General features: G+C 44.2%; 1 protein-coding gene across 3 annotated transcripts in view; it reads left to right on the top strand.

Annotated features, from left to right (window-relative positions):
* LOC139537801 (cytoplasmic polyadenylation element-binding protein 4-like) overlaps positions 1-25468 on the top strand; it is a 34571-nt gene that overhangs the window by 7038 nt on the left and 2065 nt on the right. Inside the window, exons 3-8 of one of the 3 annotated variants that reach the window (XM_071339595.1) lie at positions 15761-15851; positions 19592-19642; positions 20893-20916; positions 21783-21953; positions 24546-24635; positions 24900-25018. In XM_071339595.1, the coding sequence (XP_071195696.1) occupies positions 15761-15851; positions 19592-19642; positions 20893-20916; positions 21783-21953; positions 24546-24635; positions 24900-25018 (546 nt within the window). The remainder of the gene's footprint in view (positions 1-15760; positions 15852-19591; positions 19643-20892; positions 20917-21782; positions 21954-24545; positions 24636-24899; positions 25019-25468) is intronic. The other 2 variants (XM_071339596.1, XM_071339597.1) reach the window with 2 other exon arrangements.

Here is a 25468-nt window from a genome sequence, read left to right as displayed (position 1 = left end):
CGAGTAGGTGTGTCCAATCTTTTGACTGTTACCGTACATAATAAATAGGTTCCCTGTCTCTGTCCCTGAACAAGCAATGTTTTCAGCTTAACTTGGACAGTGATAGTGAACACCAGCCCATTGATTGCGTGACTTTCTCTTGTGACTGCCAGGCATGTCCAAATGGTTCTACATAGTTTCCATCTCATCACGGAGAGAACAGGTGGGCTGGTTGGTGGTGTCCCTTTTGGAGTAATTCTTCTCCATATCCATTCCTAACCGTATTACTGTTTTTAAGGGTATAATGCTTTTAGGCCAGGGGTCGGCAACAGGAGACACCCCCACCCCCCCAAAAAATGTTTTAGGATTTTGTTTTTTGGTGAAACAAGACTTCAACATTTAACAGGAATTCAGTAAAAAATAAATTGACTGTAGGAAATCTGTTCCCAAGGATTCCCATGAATACATTTTTATTTATTTAATCAAGGTATAAAAAAATGGCCCCCCGACCATCTGGTTTGACAAAATGTCCCGCAGCTGAATCTAGGTGCCTACCCCTGCTGTAGGCTATTTTGCCTCTCGTTATTTAGCATAGCCTACATCCATCAAGCTTGCACAACATTTACATTGCTCAAGTAACATTGTGTAGAAATACCTTACTGTCTACAATACTTCGGCTTCATACTGTAGCAGCACCTTTTCATAGAAATCTGGGTTATGTAAATCAACAGTGGATTCCTGTTTAACTTATTTAAATGAGCTTTCACTGACTGTTTAGGTGTCCGCCTTCGGGAGTTAACACATTTAAAGTGATGTGATACTGAGCTCTTAGTTTAATGGTGCTGGAAGTTTCCATAGGCTTGCTGTGTCTCAGCCAAGAATATCTCATGTTCGGTGGGAAAGTAGAGGCTGTCTGATGGGGGGGACTAGAGCACTCGCTCCATGCAAGCCGACACAGGTGAGATGTTGATGATTAACCTGTGTCTCAGGGAGAAAAGGAGAAGGGAGATGCTGCTCCCACTTGGGAGAACAAAAAACGGTTTATGAGACAATGGCGCTAAAAACAAAAGTGTTGCGTAGAACACGGACGGAATTTTGGAATCCAGGCATTAAAATGGAATTCAACAATATTCAGAAATGTATTGAACTTAGTAGGAAATCCACAAAATGTATTGAATTTATTAGAAAATTCATTAATTTGCCCAAGTTAATCATAAGACTTGAACAAAATGCATCAGCGATTCTTATTTTCCTGCAACTTTCTGAAACTAAACAGGAATGTTCTTCTCTGTGTGTGTGTGTGTGTGTGTGTGCGCGCGCGGGATATCTACACTTTGTGTGGCCATTAGCGATGATGCTAATGATAACGTTTCCCAAAAAGGTTCTCAATTAAATGCTAACTACAAAGTTTTTTTTAGGCATACCAGACATAATATCATGATTGTTTGCATCAATCCAGTGGGCATTTGTTTTGCGAACTCTGCAATTACATGAGCGCAACAGAAACTTGGCTAACCAAACAACGGCATTAAAGGGTAACTACACCCCAAAAATCTTAATTTCTTCTATTTTTCCCAGACTTCAAGTGGTCTGATGCGGTTTAAGCATTTTGTGGACTTATAACATCCAATGTTGTTTTTTTTGTTTTTTTCAGAGCGATAAATAAATAAATGAATAAATGGGAAAAACAAAACGGAGATAACAAACAGGCAAAAAGAAGACAGATTTTCTCGGGTCATAAAGAAAGACCCTTTATTTAGATGTGATGTTCATCCTGTGATGTTCATCCTGTGATGGCCTTGGGCTGTGCTGCTGCTGATCACAGAGCAGGACTGGGAGACCTAAAAAAAAAAAAAAATATTTAGCCTTTTTTTTTAACTAGGCAAGTTTGGTTAAGAACAAATTCTTATTTACAATGATGGCCTACCGGGGTTAACTGCCTTGTTCAGGGGCAAAACGACAGATTTTTACCATGTCAGCTCGGGGATTCGATCCAGCAACCTTTCGGTTATTGGCCCAACGCTCTAACCACTAGGCTACCTGCCACCCCAACGCTCTAACCACTAGGCTACCTGCCACCCCTACGCTCTAACCACTAGGCTACCTGCCACCCCTACGCTCTAACCACTAGGCTACCTGCCACCCCTACGCTCTAACCACTAGGCTACCTGCCACCCCTACGATCTAACCACTAGGCTACCTGCCACCCCTACGATCTAACCACTAGGCTACCTGCCACCCCTACGATCTAACCACTAGGCTACCTGCCACCCCTACGATCTAACCACTAGGCTACCTGCCACCCCTACGATCTAACCACTAGGCTACCTGCCACCCCTACGATCTAACCACTAGGCTACCTGCCACCCCTACGATCTAACCACTAGGCTACCTGCCACCCCTACGCTCTAACCACTAGGCTACCTACCTCCCCTACGCTCTAACCACTAGGCTACCTGCTGCCCCAAATGAACAAGGAGGCTGTTTGTTTTTCAGGCTAGGTCTCCTCTCTGTTTGTTTCTGTATTAGAGCAGCTTTTGTCACTGGTTGCAGGTGCCGTTGGCAAACAGTCATATGTTTCCTACAGTAGGTCCAGTGTCATCTCTCAGGGATTAGTGACTATGCCTCCCAGAGAGGGATGTTATCATAATATAAAACATGGCCAGGCCCCTGGTCCCGACTATAGGCTTACTGCCTTTGGGTACGGTATTAGAGCTGTGTTCTTAGGCCAAGCTCTCTGCACTGAGGCAGGGCCGGTCTTTCACTTTCTAAACCCCGGGCATCCTCTTAGCTCTGTGTAAGCTGCTCTACAGACTTCCGTGACTGGGAGGGACAGGGCCTACTGCTCGGTAACATGCCTGTGGATCTGGGGTTGGGCAGGCACCCAAAGGGCCACATTTAGCAATCTAATGTATGTGGGAAATTGTTAGAGGTAGCTTACGGCTGTGATTTTTCTGGTTAACCTTTTTTAGACGAAGGACATATGTTTGCTTGCATTTATAACTGCTTCAAATCACAGTTGTTCATTAGGGCTGGGTGATATATCAAATTAATTCAAATGTATGTTTTAGCACAGTATTACCGAAACGGTTTCAATTCACTATTTGTATTTGAGGTTTGTTCCAACAGAATCAGTCATATGGACACACAGACATTGAGACATTATTTTACTGTAATAGAGGAGTAGTTAACCTTTCTAATGAAAACCTTTTTATGTATCAACTCCTCAAATTTCACACAGAGCAGGCACTACTAAAATGGGGAGTATCAATTAAAATTGATTCTGGAAAATAAATTCTCAGTTTTTCACTAGCAGCATTTTAGCCAAAAACTGTTATACTAGCTGTCTAGTCTGTGTTTTAGAAATGTGCAATTAGCATCAAAGATGGGTGCGTTCGTAAATTCACTCTGGCCATCTACTCCAATTTCAGAGGACTCTCATTTGTGTGCTAGAGTGCAGAATAACTGATGAATTTACAAACGCTCAACACCTGTTGTATATGGCTGGTGTTGGTAAGCGTCGGCAAAATTTAAATTGTTGCCAGCAGCCCAGTTAGTCACCAACGCTCTGGATAACATGAAAACAGCCTAACCACCTCTGCTAGGGCAAGTAAAATGGTCAGAGGGAAATGTTCTAATTTGTGTCGAAGTAGCTAGAAAGCTAGCAAACCTTAGCCAATTAGCTTGGGACTGCCGTTGTGAGGTCAGAACGCTCGGATCAACCCTACTCCCAGGTCACAGCGTCCAGTGTGCGCTCAGAACGCTCCGAGAGCGAAGTGCTCTGAATTTACGAATGGACAATCTGACAACGCTCTGAATTGGCAAACGCCCAGAGCGCACTCTGGGACTTGAATTTACGAACACACTCTAAATAAGGAATTGCGAACTCGTTCTCATTCGGAGAAATAAGGTAGGCCACTCGATTTCAACTGAACAAAGTGGACAGGCTAGCATGCTGTTCAAACGTATGGACAGAAGGGTGTGTTCATAACAATGCTTCTACCTTGTTAGCTAGGAAATAGGTCCAAGTTGGCTGAACTTGAATTATAAAGATTAGCTGGCTACTCACTAGCAAGTGGGCTTGTGCTTGTGAGATTGTTTTCTATAATCAAATCAAAATGTATTAGTCACATGCGCCGAATACAACAACCTTACAGTGAAATGCTTACTTACGAGCCGCTAACCAACAATGCAGTTAAAAAATATATATGGATAAGATATAAAAGTAACAAGTAATTAAAGAACAGCAGTGAAATAACAATAGCGAGACTATATACAGGGGGCACCGGTACAGAGTCAATGTGCGGGGGCACTGGCTAGTTGAGGTAATATGTACATGTAGGTAGAGTTATTAAAGTGACTGCATAGATGATAACAACAGAGTAGCAGCGGTGTAAAAGAGGGAGGGAGGGGGGGCGGCAGCAGTGGAAATAGTCTGGGTAGCCATTTGATTAGGTGTTCAGGAGTCTTATGGCTTGGGGGTAGAAGCTGTTTAGAAGCCTCTTGGACCTAGACTTGGCGCTCCGGTACCGCTTGCCGTGTGGTAGCAGAGAGAACAGTCTATGACTAGGGTGGTTGCAGTCTTTGACAATTTTTAGGGCCTTCCTCTGACACTGCCTGGTATAGTGGTCCTGGATGGCAGGAAGCTTGGCCCCAGTGATGTACTGGGCCATTCGTTCTACCCTCTGCAGTGCCTTGCGGTCGGAGGCCAAGCAGTTGCCATACCAGGCAGTGATACAACCAGTCAGGATGCTCTCGATGGTGCGGTTTGGGGCATGTAAAACGTCTGCCTTCTGCTCCGGTGCCATTTTTCATTTTAAGAATGCTTTGGGATTTTGGTAATAAGGCCCTTTATCTATTTCTCAAGAGTCTGATGAACTAGTGGAAACCACTTATCTCTGTGTCCAGTATGGAGGAAGTTGGAGGTAGTTTTGCGAGCCAATGCTAACTAGCATAAGCACAATGACTGAAGTCTATGGGTATCTGCTAGCATGCTTTTTGCTTGCGAAACTACATCTAACTTCCTTCATAGTGGACGCAGAGTCAAAAATGGTATCCACTAGTTCATCTGACTCTGGGGAAGTAGATAAAGGGCATTATTGCCAAAATCCCGGAGTATCCCTTTAAAACCATGAAAGTATCCCTTTAAAACCATGAAAGTATCCTATGACGTCTGTTAGTTCATGATACGGCAGGATGTCTTATCAAAACAGAACATTTCGACCCCAAAGGTCTCATGTTCACATCACTGTGTGTATCAGTTGACGGTGTACTAATGGGAAGATGTTTTGGGATGTGTAGACTGACTGTTTGACAGACTAATGTGCTGAGGTTAGTGAATGAATGAGGCTTGTTACTATAACCATAGAACAAAAGACTACATCAGACAGGGCTCTACGCTGACCTTTTTTACAAGGAGCACATGTGCTCCTAAGTTGAGAGATTGAGGCACACAGAAAGAAGGAGCACAATGAAAAATATTTGAGATATTAAAGCTAGAATCCTTCAATTTTCTAGACGCACTGGTGCTCTTAAATATAAATTCTGGGTTGCACAGCAAAAGATTTGGGTGCATATGCAAGTAAAATGGTCGCACTGTAGAGCCCTGTCAGATGTAGTCTTTTGTTCTATGGTTATAGTAACAAGCCTCATTCATTTATTCTCATTTAGCCCCCCATTTACAGCCAGCACACTTTCCCAGCTATTAAAATTTAGAGGGCATTAGCCAATTAGTCACGATCCTGATGGCGGTAAATGCCCCTTGAATAATGAAAGAATTGACCATCAGTGACAAGTGCACGACCGTGTTCTTATGTTCTCTAACCTTCTATCCTTGAAGGGAGTTATGAAACAGGACGCGTACTGTGTGTTTTAACGAGCGGGAGATGGGGGGGGGGGGAGAAACGTGTCAGAAGTGTCACAGGCATTTTAACTCCCAGTCTCTGATTAGGATCTGTTGCTGTTTTTAATTACTTTATCACCAAAGTAGATCTGGCTCCCCTGGGGAACCAGTCTGCACCCCCCTGCTACCCCTCCCTCACTAACCATGCTCTGGGACTGGCTTCATGGGCTTGTGGGTGTTTTAATGTGGAAGGCTTTGTAATGCCATGACCAGCAACACAAAAATCAAGCTGGGCCCCCTTCCCAAGCTTCCTCCCCCCTTCCCTTTCCATTATTTTAGCCGTGATATTGTAGATTAATGTTGTGGCAGAAACGTTTCATCAAGGCCTGTTTTAGCTGTGTTCTTCACGTTGGATACTTTGGCCTTAGCTTCTAGCTATACTCCCAAACACAGGCTCTCTGCCTGGAGCGAGTTGAAATACAAAATACTCCGGTTTGGTCTTTCCGACTGTTTCTCGCTATTCTTTTGTCTCTTTATCAGGGAATTATTTCATTACATTCCTATGTGCCACTCGCCTATTATTTAGCCTAAGCTTGAATTTAAAAAATTGTTCCTTTAAAGATTATTGTTGAGCTTGGTAAGGAAAAGTCTTATTTGACCCGCCCACCTATGTGTGTGTACTTTGGAGGTGAACCAAACTTCTCATGTGAGGCTGTGAGAAGGAAAGAGTTGAACTGAGGGACAGGCAGGCTCAACTGGCTATTGCCTTGCTCTTAAGGGCTATGTGTCTGTGTGCCTACGTACGTAGCCTAGTCCTGTAGAACCCATCTGCCACCATGACGACGCACAAGTATGGCTGCTGTTGCTATGCATCTGAATGGATTGGCAACCGCAGCGATTAAAGGGATATTGCGAGATTATGGCAATTGTGCTGTTCTACTTACCCAGAGTCAAATTTACTCATGGATACCATTTTTATGTCTCTACGTGCAGTTTGAAGGAAGTTAGAGGTAGTTCCGTGAGCCAATGCTAACTAGCGTTAGCGCAATGACTGGAAGTCTACAGGTACAGTAGCATACGCTAGAATCTGACTCTGGCTAAGTAGAACAACAGCACAATTGTCATAATCTCGCAGTATCCCTTTAATCACTACGGTTGCCAATCCTTTCAGATGAATAACTACTGCAACAGCAGCCATACTTGTGCGTCGTCATGATGCCAAATGGCATCTCATTACCTAGTACCTCACTAGGACCCTTCCTGTTTCGCATCTTAGGATAGGGATAGGGTTCTTTTTTTTGTTGAGTATTTATTTTGTAATGAATTAAGAGTGTTTTTGTGTTAATCTCCTATTTGACTTCAAGTAGTTCATCTCTCAGTGGATTGTAGAAAATACATTCTAGGTTACTGCAGCCCCAGCCTGCTGGTGATTTGTGTGGTTGTCACTCCTAAGGTCATGGTTGTTAATTTCGTTAGTTTACTGCTCCATGGCCACCATTTTAACGCTTGTTTCCATTCCCATTGCTTAGCATTAGGGCTGGTTGACATGGCCACAATATCGTATCACAGTATTTTTCACATTTTTGACTGTTTTATGTTTTTGAATAGTACAAGTTAAATGCTTTATGAGTAGTGCGTGACCCTACATATATTCTAAGTGATTTCAATGGGTCTCTCTCCATTCTGATTGTTTTATACTGGTTAATTAACCTTCAACCCAAAATAATTGTCTGCATTTTCATCAATCTCATTTGTGATCATTTCCTCACTGCCACGTAGAGCTGCACGATATGGGCAAAAAAATCAAGGCCTTATTTTTAACCAAATGTTGCAATTGCGATTTGACTTGAGATTTATTCTGATTCTATAGTTAGATGATAATAGTGGGTACTTTGTTTTGATATGACAACGAATGAACATGCCAGGGAGAAGTTATTGCGGCAGGGTAGGAACCAAAGTGTTGGTGAGTGTTTCCTAGGGGACCTTATAATCTTTGGCTACATTAAATATGTAGCTAACATATGCTTTGCCTATTCCTCTTAGGCCTATACCATCACTGGTATCAGGCTGTGTAGTTAGCTGCGTTTTCTATGACTCGGTACGTTTATGAGCTAGCTAGGTAGCCAGCTAACTAGCAATTAGCATTATTGGCTAACATGACTTAGCCACAACTTGCTAAGAAAATACAAATTACATGTTTGCAAATGTAAGAAACACAAGCTAATAGTGTAGTTATAGAACACTTGTGGATTATATTAAGAAGCAAAGTTAAAACAGCATGATAGTCATTTACAATTGGCTCATTCATCCCCCTCCTCTCCCCTGTAACTATTCCCCAGGTCGTTGCTGCAAATGAGAACGTGTTCTCAGTCAACTTACCTGGTAAAATAACGGTAAAATAAAATAAATAAAAAATCAATGTTGTTGTATGTGCTGCATTGACCATGCAGACTGAACGCAAGTGTCTTGTGCTCGAGCATCAACAACATACGCTCTGTGAGTAAACAGGGGCCGGGGCTAGCAGAGTAAACTATAAAAATGGACGTTACGCACAGCTTATCACATTTAACAAAACAAACATTCAAATATCGTTATATAAGGTATAGTAAAACCCCAAACCGGTCTGTGCATCAATACTGGTATATCGTAAAATACGGTATACCGCCATTGGGTTGCAAACAGCTAGTTGGTATTTTCTTAGCAAGATAAGCTAAATCATGTTAGCCACTAATGCTAATCGCTAGTTAGCTGGCTAGCTAAAAGTACTGAGTCAGAGCAAACGTAGCTAGCTAATACAGCCTGATACCAGTACTGTGGAGGCTTAAATCAGCATGTTTGTGCAACGGTATCTTCTAAATCAAAGAGGAATAGGCAAAGCATGAATATGTTGGCTATATGAGTAAAGATTTAATGTAGCCAAAGATTATAGGGTCCCCTAGGAAACACTGAACATCACTTTGGTTCTTATCCTGTCACAATAACTCGTCCATGGCATTTTCATTCGTTGTCATTGTCAAACACTGTATTCAATGTGCCCACTATTATTTATATTCTAACTATATAATTATAATAAACATTCTATTTCCATGATTCCAAAAGTTCACCCAAGTGTTTTGATCTAAATCTCAATTGCAGCATTTGGTTAAAAATAAGGCCTAGTATTTTTGCCCATGTCGTTGCAGTGTGGAAATGATCTCAAATGGGTGCAGGAAATTATTTTAGGTTGAAGTTGAATTGAACAGTATAAAACAATTCAGAATGGAGAAAGAGCCATTGAAATAATTTATAATATACGTGTTGCCATCCTAGGATCACTCACTACTCATAAAGCAAATTTAGAACTTTAATTAATCAAAAACATAAAATGCCGTCAAATACCGCCGTACCATCAGGAATTTGAAAAATACCATGATATGATATCGCCCAGCCCTACTTAGCAGGATAGTTTATTTGACCTGGAGCAGTTTTTCTTCATTTCCTGGAGGTAGATTGCTAATGGCGCCAGAGGAGATGGCTGCCGTTTTACGGTCTCCTAACCAATTGTGCTATTATGTGTTTTTTTCCTGCGATATTTGTAAATTATTTTGTACATAATGTTTCTGCAACCGTATCCTACGGCAGAAAAGAGCTTCTGGATATCAGGACAGCGATCACTCACCTCGGATTAGACTAAGTATTTTCAACAACAAGCAGGACTCACAAGATATTCTCCAAACACCCCACAGGGCAGACATCCCAATTATTCGCAAAAGGAAGCGACGTAGAGGACGAAGAGCCGGATGCCTCGTCCGGACCCGCAGAAGAAGGCGTGTAGGAAAGCTGCCGTTACCGTCAATATTACTCGCCAACGTGCAATCATTGGACAATAAACTAGACGAGGTACGATCACGAATATCCTACCAACGGAACATCAAAAACTGTAATATCCTATGTTTCACGGAATCGTGGCTGAATGACGACATGAATATTCAGCTAGCGGGATACACGCTGCACCGGCAGGATAGAACGGCACACTCCGGTAAGACGAGGGGGGGCGGTCTGTGCATATTTGTAACCAACAGCTGGTGAATGAAATCTAAGGAAGTCTCTAGATTTTGCTCGCCTGAAGTAGAGTATATTGTGATAAATTGCAGGCCACACTACTTGCCTAGAGAGTTCTCAGCTATACTTTTTGTGGCTGTTTATTTACCACCACAAACAGATATGGGCACTAAGACCGCACTCAGTCAGCTGTATAAGGAAATAAGCAAACAGGAAACCGCTCACCCAGAGGCGGCGCTCCTAGTGGCCGGAGATTTTAATGCAGGGAAACTTAAATCAGTTCTACCAAATTTCTACCAAATCTACCATCAACATGTTAAATGTGCAACCAGAGGGAAAAAAATTCTAGATCACCTGTACTCCACACACAGAGACGCGTACAAAGCTCTCCCTCGCCCTCCATTTGGTAAATCCGACCACAACTCTATCCTCCTGATTCCTGCTTACAAGCAAAAATTAAAGCAGGAAGCACCAGTGACTCGGTCTATAAAAAAGTGGTCAGATGAAGCAGATGCTAAACTACAGGACTGTTTTGCTATCACAGACTGGAACATGTTCCGGGATTCTTCCGATGACATTGAGGAGTACACCACATCAGTCACTGGCTTTATCAATAAGTGCATCAAGGACGTCGTCCCCACAGTGACTGTACGTACATACCCCAACCAGAAGCCATGGATTACAGGCAACATTCGCACTGAGCTAAAGGGTAGAGCTGCCGCTTTCAAGATGCGGGACTCTAACCCGAAGCTTACAATGAATCCCGCTATGCCCTGCGACGAACCATCAAACAGGAAAAGCGTCAATACAGGGCTAAGATTGAATCCTACTACACCGGCTCCGACGCTCGTCGGATGTGGCAGGGCTTGCAAACTATTACAGACTACAAAGGGAAGCACAGTCGCGAGCTGCCCAGTGACACGAGCCTACCAGACAAGCTAAATCCCTTCTATGCTCACTTCGAGGCAAGCAACACTGAGGCATGCATGAGAGCATCAGCTGTTCCGGATGACTGTGTGATCATGCTCTCCGTAGCCGACGTGAGTAAGACCTTTAACTTCTTATGGCTGGGATCCCGTTAACGGGATCGATATGACAACAGCCAGTGAAAGTGCAGGGCGCCAAATTCAAAACAACAGAAATCTCATAATTAAAATTCCTCAGACATACAAGTATTTTACACCATTTTAAAGATAAACTTGTTGTTAATCCCACCACAGTGTCCGATTTCAAAAAGGCTTTACGACGAAAGCACAACATATCATTATGTTAGGTCAGCACCTGTTCACAGAAAAACACAGCTATCTTCCAGCCAAAGAGAGGAGTCACAAAAAGCATAGAGATAAAATGAATCACTAACCTTTGATGATTTTCATCAGATGACACTCATAGGACTTCATGTTACACAATACATGTATGTTTTGTTCGATAAAGTTCATATTTATATCCAAAAATCTCAGTTTACATTGGCGCGTTATGTTCAGAAATGTTTTGTCTCCAAAACATCCGGTGATTTTGCAGAGAGCCACATCAATTTACAGAAATACTCATAATAAACATTGATAAAAGATACAAGTATTACACATGGAACTTTAGATAAACCTCTCCTTAATGCAACCGCTGTGTCAGATTAAAAAAAAACTTTACGGAAAAAGCACACCATGCTATAATCTGAGTACAGCGCTCAGAGCCCAAAACAACCATAAAGATATCCGCCATGTTGTGGAGTCAACAGATGTCAGAATAGCATTATAAATATTCACTTACCTTTGATGATCTTCATCAGAATGCACTCCCAGGAATCCCAGTTCCACAATAAATGTTTGATTTGTTCCATAAAGTCCATTTATGTCCAAATACCTCGTTTTTGTTTGCGCGTTCAGTACACTATCCAAACTCAAGACGCGCGGGCAGGTCCAGTCAAAAGTTCAGACGAAACTGATTGGTTGGATTTTTTCTCAGGTTTTTGCCTCCCATATGAGTTCTGTTATACTCACAGACATCATTCAAACAGTTTTAGAAACTTCAGAGTGTTTTCTATCCAAATCTACTAATAATATGCATATATTAGCAACTGGGCATGAGTAGCAGGCAGTTTATTCTGGGCACCTTATTCATCCAAGCTACTCAATACTGCCCCCAGCCATAAGAAGTGAAACAGGTCAACATACACAAGGCTGCGGGGCCAGACGGATTACCAGGACGTGTGCATGTGCTGACCAACTGGCAGGTGTCTTCACTGACATTTTCAACTTCTCCCTGGTCGAGTCTGTAATACCAACATGTTTCAAGCAGACCACCATAGTCCCTGTGCCCAAGAACACAAAGGCAACCTGCCTAAATGACTAGAGACCCGTAGCACTCACGTCCGTAGCCATGAAGTGCTTTGAAAGGCTGGTAATGGCTCACATCAACACCATTATCCCAGAAACCCTAGACCCACTCCAATTTGCATACCGCCCAAACAGATCCACAGATGATGCAATCTCTATTGCACTCCACACTGCCCTTTCCCACCTGGACAAAAGGAACACCTATGTGAGAATGCTATTCATTGACTACAGCTCAGCGTTCAACACCATAGTACCCTCAAAGCTCATCACTAAGCTAAGGAACCTGGGACTAAACACCTCCCTCTGCAACTGGATCCTGGACTTCCTGACGGGCCGCCCCCAGGTGGTGAGGGTAGGTAGCAACATCTGCCACGCTGGGGCGGCAGGGTAGCCTAGTGGTTAGAGCGTTGGACTAGTAACCGAAAGGTTGCAAGTTTGAATCCCCGAGCTGACATGGTACAAATCTGTCGTTCTGCCCCTGAACAAGGCAGTTAACCCACTGTTCCTAGGCCGTCATTGAAAATATGAATTTGTTCTTAACTGACTTGCCTAGTTAAATAAAGGTAAAATAAAAATAATAATAAATCCTCAGCACTGGAGCTCCCCAGGGGTGCGTGCTCAGTCCCCCCCTGTACTCCCTGTTCACCCACGACTGCATGGCCAGGCACGACCATCATTAAGTTTGCAGACAACACAACAGTGGTAGGCCTGATCACCGACAACGACGAGACAGCCTATAGGGAGGAGGTCAGAGACCTGGCCGGGTGGTGCCAGAATAACAACTTATCCCTCAACGTAACCAAGACTAAGGAGATGATTGTGGACTACAGGAAAAGGAGGACTGAGCACGCCCCCATTCTCATCGATGGGGCTGTAGTGGAGCCGGTTGAGAGCTTCAAGTTCCTTGATGTCCACATCACCAACAAACTAGAATGGTCCAAACACACCAAGACAGTCGTGAAGAGGGCACGACGAAGCCTATTCCCACTCAGGAAACTAAAAAGATTTAGAACCTCCTCAAAAGGTTCTACAGCTGCAACATCGAGAGCATCCTGACTGGTTGCATCACTGCCTAGTACGGCAATTGCTCGGCCTCCGACCACAAGCACTACAGAGGGTAGTGCGTACGGCCCAGTACATCACTGGGGCTAAGCTGCCTGCCATCCAGGACCTCTACACCAGGCGGTGTCAGAGGAAGGCCCTAAAAATTGTCAAAGACTACCAGCTACCCCAGTCATAGACTGTTCTCTCTATTACTGCATGACAAGCGGTACCGGAGTGCCAAGTCTAGGACAAAAAGGCTTCTCAACAGTTTTTACCCCCAGCCATAAGACTCCTGAACAGGTAACCAAATGGTTACCCGGACTATTTGCACCCGCACTATTGGTTAGAGCTTGTAAGTAAGCATCTTACTGTAAGGTCTACTCTGTTGTATTCGGCACACAGGACAAATACACTTTGATTTGATAGGATGTATGATGCAACCACATGAGACTTCACACTAATATGTTTTTGGATTTGTCAAACTTGGACTCTGGCCTAGTTGAAGTGCTTCTCTTGTCCTTTGACAGGCAGCCAGATCTGTCCTGGGCTGAAAGATACTGTCAATGGGGAATTATTTCCCGGTCTTGTCTGTCCTGGGCTGAAAGATGCTGTCAATGGTGAATTATTTCCCGGTCTTGTCTGGCCTTGGCTGAAAGATGCTGTCAATGGTGAATTATTTCCAGGTCTTGTCTGGCCTTGGCTGAAAGATGCTGTCAATGGTGAATTATTTCCAGGTCTTGTCTGGCCTGGGCTGAAAGATGCTGTCAATGGTGAATTATTTCCAGGTCTTGTGCAACAAGCCTCTCATTATTACCAAGTAGGACTTGTATTGTGTGTTGGCTGGCCTCTGGTATGCCATTCTGTGGAGGGTTTCAACTAGGTATGTGACATGGAAACATTTTCTTAACATTTTATACTGCCTTTTTTCTGTTAAAACTATATAAGTATTTCAGAATCTAGACATACTCCTTATAGTAACATATGAAGTATGACACCAAGATGATGTCTGTATCATGTACGGTTCATAGATCATAAGGTCTTACAGGAGGCATGTGTAGGTCTAAAATGGCCACTTTCATCATGATTTTCTCAAACATGGTTTGTGATACAAGTTAGAGCCTGACAGATACAGGATTTTTGGGTCCGATACCGATTTTTTTTTTTTTTTTTTGTATGTTTATTATTATTATTTTTTAATGGGGGCAAATTACTGATATACGGTGCATTTGGAAAGTATTCAGACCCCTTGACCTTTTCCACATTTTGTTACAATACAGCCTTATTCTAAAATGGATAAAACATTTTTATTTTAATCTCATCAATTTATACACAGTACCCCATTTGGGGAGTTTCTCCCATTCTTCTCTGCAGATCCTCAAGCTCTGTCAGGTTGGATGGGGAGCGTTGCTGCACAGCTATTTTCAGGTCCATCCAGAGATGTTCGTTCGGGCTCTGGCTGGGCGACTCAAGGACATTCAGAGACTTGTCTCGAAGCCACTCCTGCGCTGTCTTGGTTGTGTGCGTAGGGTCGTTGTCCTGTTGGAAAGTGAACCTTCGCCCCAGTCTGAGGTCGAGAGCGCTCAAGGATCTCTCTGTACTTTGCTCCGTTCATCTTTCCCGCGATCCTAACTAGTCTCCCAGTCTCTGCCGCTGAAAAACATCCCCACAGCATGATGCTGCCACCACCATGCTTCACCTTAGGGATGGTGCAAGGTTTCCTCCAGAGGTGACACTTGGCATTCAGGCCAAGGAGTCAGACCAGAGAATCTTGTCATTATGGGGTGTTGTGTGTAGATTGATTGAGAATATATATATATTTTAAAATCCATTTTGGAAGAAGGCTGTAACGTAACAATGTGGAAAAAGTCAAGCGGTCTGAATATTTTCCGACTGTACTGTATCTGCCGTTTTTTTTTTTTAGAGGTGGAATGGAAAAACAGCCTTTTTTTCACTCAAATTACGCTCCAAAGGATTGACATATACTCTAAATTATGATTTCTTACCTAAATATTAAAGTTACAATTATTTAGCTGCATTTTATTTGTGGTTTACATAACCACAAAAGCAACTACATCCTCTATAAATACAGTACAAAGTATACTGAACAAAAATATAAATGCAACATGCAACAATTTCATAGATTAAAAAAATAATAAAAATGTATGAGTTACAGTTCATATGATTCAGTTGAAATAAACTCATTAGGCCCTAATCTATGGATTTCACATGACTGGGAATACAGACATGCATCTGGAAGTCATAGATACCTTAACAAATAAATGGACCTCAAGATCTCGTCATGGTATCTCTGTGCATTCAAGTTGCCATCGATAAAATGCAATTGTGTTCATTGCCCGTAGTTTATGCTTTCCCATACCATAACCCCACCGCCACCATGGGGCACTCTGCAATATTAAAGCTGACCTCTCTTCCCCCCCCCCCCAAAAAAAAATAAATGTAACATTTAAGCAGTGGCAGCTCCATACTTTCAAAGCAGCCCTCTCACCTCTCTTTTACACAGGAGCGCACCAGATCCTTTGATGGCTTCAACATGCATTCCCTGGAGAACTCTCTCATTGACATCATGAGGGCCGAGCAAGATACCCTGAAAGGTAAGATAACAATCACAAAACCACCAGGATTGCATGTCCGGTCACAATATTGATGCTAGCGGCCATATCTAAAAACCTTTTGTCCTTCAAATCTGCTGCAAGGTCATCTAGGACGGGCGTCTGTCTGCTGCCCCACAGCCATGTCCGACGACTGCTGATTTGAGCCTTCCTTTCAGTGGCACTAGAGTGGACTAGAAAGTGAAGAGTGTAGGCTTATGTAGGCTATTCTACAGAGAGTGCAAGCAGCAATGAACAGGGTTCACAGGATGACAGAAAGGACACGAGCTCAGTTGGATAACAAAGCAAGCATTATATCATGTAGGAAGTATCAGGGAAATCATTACCATGTTTATCTCTCAATACCACAAGGATGATGGCGTTTGGTCTAGTGGGTCTTCGTTAGCCTAGCGGTTAAGAGCGTTGTGTCAGTGACCAAAAGGTTGCTTGTTTGAATCGCCGAGACGACTAGGTGAATAATCTGTTGACGTGCCCTTGAACAAGGCGCTTAACTCTAATTGCTCTTGTAAGTCACTCTGGAGAAGAGTGTCTGCTAAATGACAAATGTAAAATATAGTGCTGTAGGTTGGTAGCGTGGCCGCTTTGAATGCAGCGACTAATCGTTGTCAAATTCATTAGAGGCTAATTCATTGAGTATTACTCCAGATTTGATATAATCTGATTTATGGTTCATGAGAAGATTTCTGAAGTATTTTTGGCCTATTTTAGCCTATTAGTGTATGTGCTAATATGCATTTACTTAGTCCAAAGACCAAATTTGCAGTGAATCTTACATTTAGTCCATGAAGATTTATAATGATTATTTTAAGCATTAGCGGTACACAGTCAAAAAAGTAAATTGTTAAGCGTTTCCTAATTTTTTTACGATATCAATGCCAAACTTAACATGGTTCGTCATGGTAATGTCTTTGACCTTAAAGTTTCAAGTTGGTAGGCCATTGTTTAGTGGATTTGCAAAGGTTTTAAATGGACACGGAAAATCTGATTTCTGATTTATCAATAACTCAAACTAAGTTAGGAGACGTACCCTGGGTCTACATACTGGTTTTATTTGGACTTATAGCATATTGGTTTTATTTGGACTCCTAGCATACTGGTTTTATTTGGACTCCTAGCATACTGGTTTTATTTGGACTCCTAGCATACTGGTTTTATTTGGACTCCTAGCATACTGGTTGTATTTGGACTCCTAGCATACTGGTTTTATTTGGACTCCTAGCATACTGGTTTTATTTGGACTCCTAGCATACTGGTTTTATTTGGACTTATTGTTCATAAGAAGTATTTCAAAGGTTTTCAAAAATGTCAAAGATGGAGCTAAATCTGGTGTGGGAGGTGTTACTTGTCCCTTTTTTAGAGTTTTCATAGCTGCAGTTGTGAAGTGTTTGTTGATTGGATAGTATTATGGGGAAAATACTATCCAATCGAGGGCTCGCAGCAGTCTATCTGTTGTCCATCTGGTTTGTGATGCAAACGTCCCAAACCAGAAAGTTCCTGTTGTCAGTCAGGATGACCTATTGTACTACTACTCCAAGTGGTGTTTGTCTGGGGAAGAATTAATTAGAGGGAGTAGCCTGGGTGGCGTTTCTGTTTAACCTCTCTTGGGTACGTGACACGTTAGCGTCCCACCTCTTCAACAGCCAGTGAAACTGCTGGGCGCCAAATTCAAATACAGAATTACTCATTATAAAAATTCAGAAAACAAAACATATTTTACATAGGTTTAAAGATTAACTTCTTGTGAATCCAACCACGGTGTCAGATAAAAAAAAAAAAAAATGCTTTATGGCGAAAGCATACCTTACAATTATTTGAGAACATAGCCCAGTAGACAAATCATTACAAACAGTAACCAGCCAAGTAGAAGTTACACAAGTCAGAAATAGAGATAAAATTAATCCCTTACCTTTGATGATCTTCATATGGTTGCACTCAGCAGACATTCATTTACTCAATAAATGTTCCTTTTGTTCGATAAAGTCTCTTTATATCCAAAAACCTCCGTTTTGTTCGCGTTTCTTCAGTAATCCGCAGGCTCAAACGCAGTCAAAACAGGCAGACAAAAAATCCAAATTGTATCCGTATAGTTCATAGAAACATGTCAAACGATGTTTATATTCAATCCTCAGGTTGTTTTTAGCCTAAATAATCGATAATATTTCAACCGGACAATAACGTTGTCAATATAAAAGGTAAACAAGAAAGGCAGTTGTGCGCATGAAAAAGCTCTGTGACACTTTAGGGTCCACTCATTCAGACTGCTCTTAGTACTCATTTTTCAGAATACAAGCCTGAAACAATTTCTAAAGACTGTTGACATCTAGTGGAAGGCATAGGAACTGCAATTTGAGTCCTAAGTCAATGGATACTGTAATGGCATTGAATAGAAAAATAAAAAAAAATAAAAAAAACGACTTCCCGAATAGATTTTTCTCAGGTTTTTGCCTGACATCAGTTCTGTGATACTCACAGACACTATTTTAACAGTTTTGGAAACTTTAGAGTGTTTTCTATCCATATCTACCAGTTATATGCATATCATATCTTCTGCGCCCGAGAAGCAGGCAGTTTAATTTGGGCAAGCTTTTCATCAAAAATTCCGAATGTTGCCCCCTACCCTAGAGAAGTTAACTGCCCTCATAGCTTGTGTATGCATTTATTTGTTTTACACCTCTCTATTCAGCTGTTAAACCACAGTGAAACACAACTTTGGCGAACATCTGAGAGGCGAAGAGCCTGAAGTGATGAGTTGTTCTCAATCTAGTTTGAGCTGATTTAGTGCCTTGACGCTCCCAGTGCTACGTGCCAGCTACAGAGGGTTAGAGATGCAGAGGAAAACATCATTATGATGCATCATTCCATCTCGCCACTGTCTCCAGGGCAACGTGTTTCTACACTACAAAGATCCACACAGATGAAGGGTTTACTGCTCCCACTTTGTGCTGTCCCTACTGGGGTGAGCTCCAAGGGTACCAAGCAGCACCCCGACCCCTAATTGAAAAGAATGACCCGACCCTCAAACATGAAACACGCTGCTCTGCAGAACAGATGAAAAGGAAGGAGGGGGAAATCGACTGTAGAAGTGGCTTTGAATCGATTCCAGCATTGTCCTCTGTTGACTGAAAAGAGTACTCTGTTCCCTGAAAAGTTGTCTCTGTGTCACCACTGACTACTGAGCCGGTCCACCACCCTGCCCGCTCGCTTTCTCTCTCATTCTCTCTGATTTAATACGTGGATGCGGGGGAGGGGCTTGGAGAATTTGTGTGACGGAACACACCAATCACTGAACACTACCAACCCTCTCCTCGGGGGTCCCCCCAAAATGTTCCACATTTTTGTTTCAACCCTGAACTGGTTCACCTGATTCAATTAGTCAAAGGCTTGATGATTAGTTGACTAATTGAATTGGGAGTGCCAGTTTATTTTTTAAATAAAAATGTGAAACGTCTGAGGGGGGCCCGATGAAAGGTCTGGGAAACCCTACACTAGTCCACTACAGTCACAATGGGTTTACTATTAGTGTTCCTCTCATCCCCTCCACCAAGGCACCCCAGCATGGCACAGTTCAACTCTCAAGTACATTTGGCAGGAGGTCGGGAGGAACCGGGAATGTGCCAGCGAGCAGGCGGCTGAGAGATAGATGATGTGGGCTAATGTAACCAGAGCTCGTTTTGTGTGTTTGGTTGTGACAATCTCTTAACGATGTACACTCCACTCTCTAGGTCGCCTAGGATTCACCCATCCAGGGGGAGATAGTCCTCTGCCCATAAATGGTACGTAAAAAAGGGTTTGTTAACATTAGTGCTCTTTATGCCCAACCCATGCTAATGGATGGAAGGTGAAACAAGCCATTTGGTAACATAGTCAACAAGATTAGCAGCACCATGTTTGTACTTTGCATGCTCTTGAGGCACCAGTGTGGATTTCCTTCTCTGTGTTCCACTCTTCTTATTCCATTAGTTCTTTAATGGTTGATGTGGATTTATTAAGTAAGGATTTAGTAATATAGATTCATTATTTCATTTTAAATTGCATAGCTAAACACGTTTTAATGTCGTGTAATCCCTCTCCTAAGGCAGTGTATCTATCCCATTTGCATTCAGTCGTCAGATCTCTTTTGCCTGTGCAATGAAGGAACTAAGCTCCAAGTATTTGTGTTCTTAAATTTTTTTTAGAATAAAACCTATTGCCTAGAGATGTTAGTCTAACCATTTCTCAGTACGTTGTGTTGCGTATTTCCTTCAACATTATGTGACATTTCCTGTTATAGTTCGTTATATTGAATCAGTGCATGATTCACTTCTTTCCTGTATGCGGACACGAATACCGTAGGCTAGTTGTAGCTACAAAGGTAGACTAAATCTAATCTCTTTAGCTACAGCTTCCTCAACTGCAGTTTGATATACATAAGCCGAAATGCAACTGAAAGCTCAGTGATCCACCATGGACTCTCTCCTTGAGCCTCAGTGTTATATTGGTCCAACAGGACAGATGGTGGTTCTGCATGAATGCCGTTCAGAGGGTACTACCAGTCTCAGAGAGGCAGTCACACCAGCTGATAGTTACTCTGTAGAACACACACCAGAGAGTGTGTCTAACCACCCTCCACTGACTTCCTAAAGACCTTCTCTGTATCTGGCCTAGGAAAGGAGAGTGTGTCTGAGATCCTCGTATGCCCGGAGACGTGTATAAACGTGACTGCACAGGAAACCAAGTTTTAATGTCACATGCGCAAGTACAGTGAAATGCCTTTTCTTGACAGCTCACCAATGGAGTAATTAATAACAATGTAGCACAACAAGGTAGAAGAAAAACCCACAATATAAAACTAAGAAATCAGGGGTGAATGTTCAATACAAGCTCATCTGTCTGCCACGTAACCTGGAGCACTGAGGAGGCAACATAGTACCAATCACATGGAGGATGTGACTGAGAAGGAGAGGGCATGTGTTGTGAATGAAAGAATGGATAATATCTGTCATTCCTGGTCACTGTTGGTGTTATTTTGTTATTTTACATGCAGCAAGGAATTATGGGAGGAGACGAGGTAAATTTAATTAGATTTTTTCCCCTCAAACTGGCATAGAAAGACCCGGTCTTTTGCGTCCATGTCCAGTATTTCTGAAGGGGGACAGTATGTGTTTGCATGTAGATGTTGTGGTTTGTTGTTGGTCTATGTGTTTGATCTGGCATGTTGTTTGGCTGTTTTCAGCTCTAAGAGCTTTTGTCTGTGGTGTTGTGGTCGTCAGCATTGCATATTTTTTTGTACAGTACGACACACACACACACAGTGTACAGACTCAGGGCTAACTCGCTTACATAATTGGTCATAAAGCTGCTCGTCTCTGTTTTCTGTCGCTTGGTTAGGAATAAGGCTGGGGTGGATTAACCTCCAGGACATAGGGCGGGAACAATATTTAGCCTATGCTGCTGCCATAGGCTTAGCTGCAGGTGTGTGTGTGCGCGAACACCCAGCTGAGCGAGTAGCCAAATGAGCTGATATGGGGATGGCTGGTGTGGAGGAGGGAGAGAGAGGTATCCCTGGCTCAGTCCCTCTCAAACACCACAGCAGGGCTACTTGTAAAGGGCCTTAATGTAGCACTGGCACTCAATGAATCAGGTGAATTACTGGAGACACATTGTTATAGCTAGTATTGCTTGACAATACGATACCTAACCATGTAATAACATTCATGTTGATAAACCTAAGTAATACATTAAAAAGTATCCATTGTGTTACATCTTTATGCAATCTGTCATTGACTGACTGTGTTGTCTCCTCTCTCTCCTCGTCCCCTCTTCCCTCTCTCTCTCTCTCCTCGTTCCCTCTTCTTCTTCCCTCCTCTCTCTCCCTTCTCGTCCCCTCTTCCTCTTCTCTCTTCTCGTTCCCTCTTCTCTCCTCTCTCTCCTCAGGTCACTCTTCCCTGTTCCCCATGGAGGATGGTTTCCCTGACGATGAGCGTGGTGAGCAGAGCCTGCCTGGCCTTGGCTCGCCCCACTGCTTCCCCCACCAGAATGGGGAGCGTGTTGAGCGTTACTCCCGCAAGGTCTTTGTCGGTGGCCTCCCGCCAGATATTGATGAAGGTAACCTTTACAACACTGCAGACCACGTTCACATAGGCAGAGGTGCTGTGACCACGCTATGATGATGCTTTGACTGGGCTGAACACCTGGTTGATCGGGTGGAGGTGGATACAATGTGGATATCTTCATGGCCAGTAGTCACAGGGTTACATGACTGATGTTGAAGACCAGTCCCTCTGTGACCAATTTCGGCTGTAGACTTTCACCAAGCAGCACTGCTCTACCATAGCAAGTCTTGTGTTATTTAGTTTCTGCCCGCTTCCTGTTGCTTCCTGAGGGCTTTGGCTCGCGAATAGGCATAGTTCTAGTACATTCTCTGTTATAAGTAGTGTAGGACATCTCTCAGGTGTGATCAGTGTTGCTGGCAGAAGACTAGAGAACAGCTGAGGCTACCATCTGCTCTGCTTTAATCTCCCTGTTTAATGTTACTCCCTCTGGTAGAGCCCACTAATGTTACCAGGGGCTCCCTCTGGTAGAGCCCACTAATGTTACCAGGGGCTCCCTCTGGTAGAGCCCACTAATGTTACCAGGGGCTCCCTCTGGTAGAGCCCACTAATGTTACCAGGGGCTCCCTCTGGTAGAGCCCACTAATGTTACCAGGGGCTCCCTCTGGTAGAGCCCACTAATGTTACCAGGGGCTCCCTCTGGTAGAGCCCACTAATGTTACCAGGGGCTCCCTCTGGTAGAGCCCACTAATGTTACCAGGGACTCCCTCTGGTAGAGCCCACTAATGTTACCAGGGGCTCCCTCTGGTAGAGCCCACTAATGTTACCAGGGGCTCCCTCTGGTAGAGCCCACTAATGTTACCAGGGGCTCCCTCTGGTAGAGCCCACTAATGTTACCAGGGACTCCCTCTGGTAGAGCCCACTAATGTTACCAGGGGCTCCCTCTGGTAGATCCCACTAATGTTACCAGGGGCTCCCTCTGGTAGAGCCCACTAATGTTACCAGGGGCTCCCTCTGGTAGAGCCCACTAATGTTACCAGGGGCTCCCTCTGGTAGAGCCCACTAATGTTACCAGGGGCTCCCTCTGGTAGAGCCCACTAATGTTACCAGGGGCTCCCTCTGGTAGAGCCCACTAATGTTACCAGGGACTCCCTCTGGTAGAGCCCACTAATGTTACCAGGGGCTCCCTCTGGTAGAGCCCACTAATGTTACCAGGGGCTCCCTCTGGTAGAGCCCACTAATGTTACCAGGGGCTCCCTCTGGTAGAGCCCACTAATGTTACCAGGGGCTCCCTCTGGTAGAGCCCACTAATGTTACCAGGGGCTCCCTCTGGTAGAGCCCACTAATGTTACCAGGGGCTCCCTCTGGTAGAGCCCACTAATGTTACCAGGGACTCCCTCTGGTAGAGCCCACTAATGTTACCAGGGACTCCCTCTGGTAGAGCCCACTAATGTTACCAGGGGCTCCCTCTGGTAGAGCCCACTAATGTTACCAGGGGCTCCCTCTGGTAGAGCCCACTAATGTTACCAGGGGCTCCCTCTGGTAGAGCCCACTAATGTTACCAGGGGCTCCCTCTGGTAGAGCCCACTAATGTTACATGGGGCTCCCTCTGGTAGAGCCCACTAATGTTACCAGGGGCTCCCTCTGGTAGAGCCCACTAATGTTACCAGGGGCTCCCTCTGGTAGAGCCCACTAATGTTACCAGGGGCTCCCTCTGGTAGAGCCCAGTAATGTTACCAGGGACTCCCTCTGGTAGAGCCCACTAATGTTACCAGGGGCTCCCTCTGGTAGAGCCCACTAATGTTACCAGGGACTCCCTCTGGTAGAGCCCACTAATGTTACCAGGGGCTCCCTCTGGTAGAGCCCACTAATGTTACCAGGGGCTCCCTCTGGTAGAGCCCACTAATGTTACCAGGGGCTCCCTCTGGTAGAGCCCACTAATGTTACCAGGGGCTCCCTCTGGTAGAGCCCACTAATGTTACCAGGGGCTCCCTCTGGTAGAGCCCACTAATGTTACCAGGGGCTCCCTCTGGTAGAGCCCACTAATGTTACCAGGGGCTCCCTCTGGTAGAGCCCACTAATGTTACCAGGGGCTCCCTCTGGTAGAGCCCACTAATGTTACCAGGGGCTCCCTCTGGTAGAGCCCACTAATGTTACCAGGGGCTCCCTCTGGTAGAGCCCACTAATGTTACCAGGGGCTCCCTCTGGTAGAGCCCACTAATGTTACCAGGGGCTCCCTCTGGTAGAGCCCACTAATGTTACCAGGGGCTCCCTCTGGTAGAGCCCACTAATGTTACCAGGGGCTCCCTCTGGTAGAGCCCACTAATGTTACCAGGGGCTCCCTCTGGTAGAGCCCACTAATGTTACCAGGGACTCCCTCTGGTAGAGCCCACTAATGTTACCAGGGACTCCCTCTGGTAGAGCCCACTAATGTTACCAGGGACTCCCTCTGGTAGAGCCCACTAATGTTACCAGGGACTCCCTCTGGTAGAGCCCACTAATGTTACCAGGGGCTCCCTCTGGTAGAGCCCACTAATGTTACCAGGGACTCCCTCTGGTAGAGCCCACTAAGAACAGTCATCTGATGACACACACCTTATCACAGTGCAATTGTTTAATGTTTTTTTGTTTGCTTTTTCACTTTTAGATGAAATAACTGCAAGTTTCCGTCGCTTTGGACACCTCTTTGTGGACTGGCCTCACAAGGCAGAGAGCAAATCTTACTTTCCCCCGAAAGGTGAGTCACGTGACAAGTCTGCCCTTTTATTGTCAGCCACATGCAGCATTGTCATCAAAATGTGTTATCAGAGTTTATTATTGATGTCTTTAATAGTTTGGTTTGTTAAAAATAAAGTCGTGAGCAGAGCGGTCATAACATTTGCAGTCATTTCCAGCCACAGACAGCGAATGAAACGGTCGAGATCAGAGTTAAGTCCTCTAGTGGGTCTCTGTGACATGGTTCTGTGCAGGCGGTTTAAGTGGTGTCTGTTTTGTCCTGTAGGTTATGCCTTCCTGCTGTTCCAGGAGGAGAGCTCTGTGCAGGCCCTGATTGAAGCCTGTATTGAAGAGGACGGCAAGCTCTACCTGTGTGTGTCCAGCCCCACCATCAAAGACAAGCCGGTGAGTGGATACAAGCCGTGAATACACCCCCCCCCCCCCCCCCCCACCATCTGCTCCCTTCTTTAACTCTTATTATGAAAGAGCTCAAGATGCGTTTTGTTGGCATGTAGGCGTGACATGACCGACATGGGAGACATGACCGACATGGGAGACATGACCGACATGGGAGACATGACCGACATGGGAGACATGACCGACATGGGAGACATGACCGACATGGGAGACATGACCGACATGGGAGACATGACAGACATGACCGACATGGAGACGTGACATGACAGACATGACCGACATCGAGACGTGACATGACAGACATGGCCAACATCGAGACGTGACATGACAGACATGGCCAACATCGAGACGTAACATGACAGACATGGCCAACATCGAGACGTGACATGACAGACATGGCAGACATGGAGACGTGACATGACAGACATGACCGACATG

This window comes from Salvelinus alpinus, chromosome 13 (assembly GCF_045679555.1).
Source record: "Salvelinus alpinus chromosome 13, SLU_Salpinus.1, whole genome shotgun sequence".
Lineage (NCBI taxonomy): Eukaryota > Metazoa > Chordata > Actinopteri > Salmoniformes > Salmonidae > Salvelinus > Salvelinus alpinus.
Note: the sequence above shows the minus strand (reverse complement) of the source record. Positions and strands in the feature narration are given on the sequence as shown.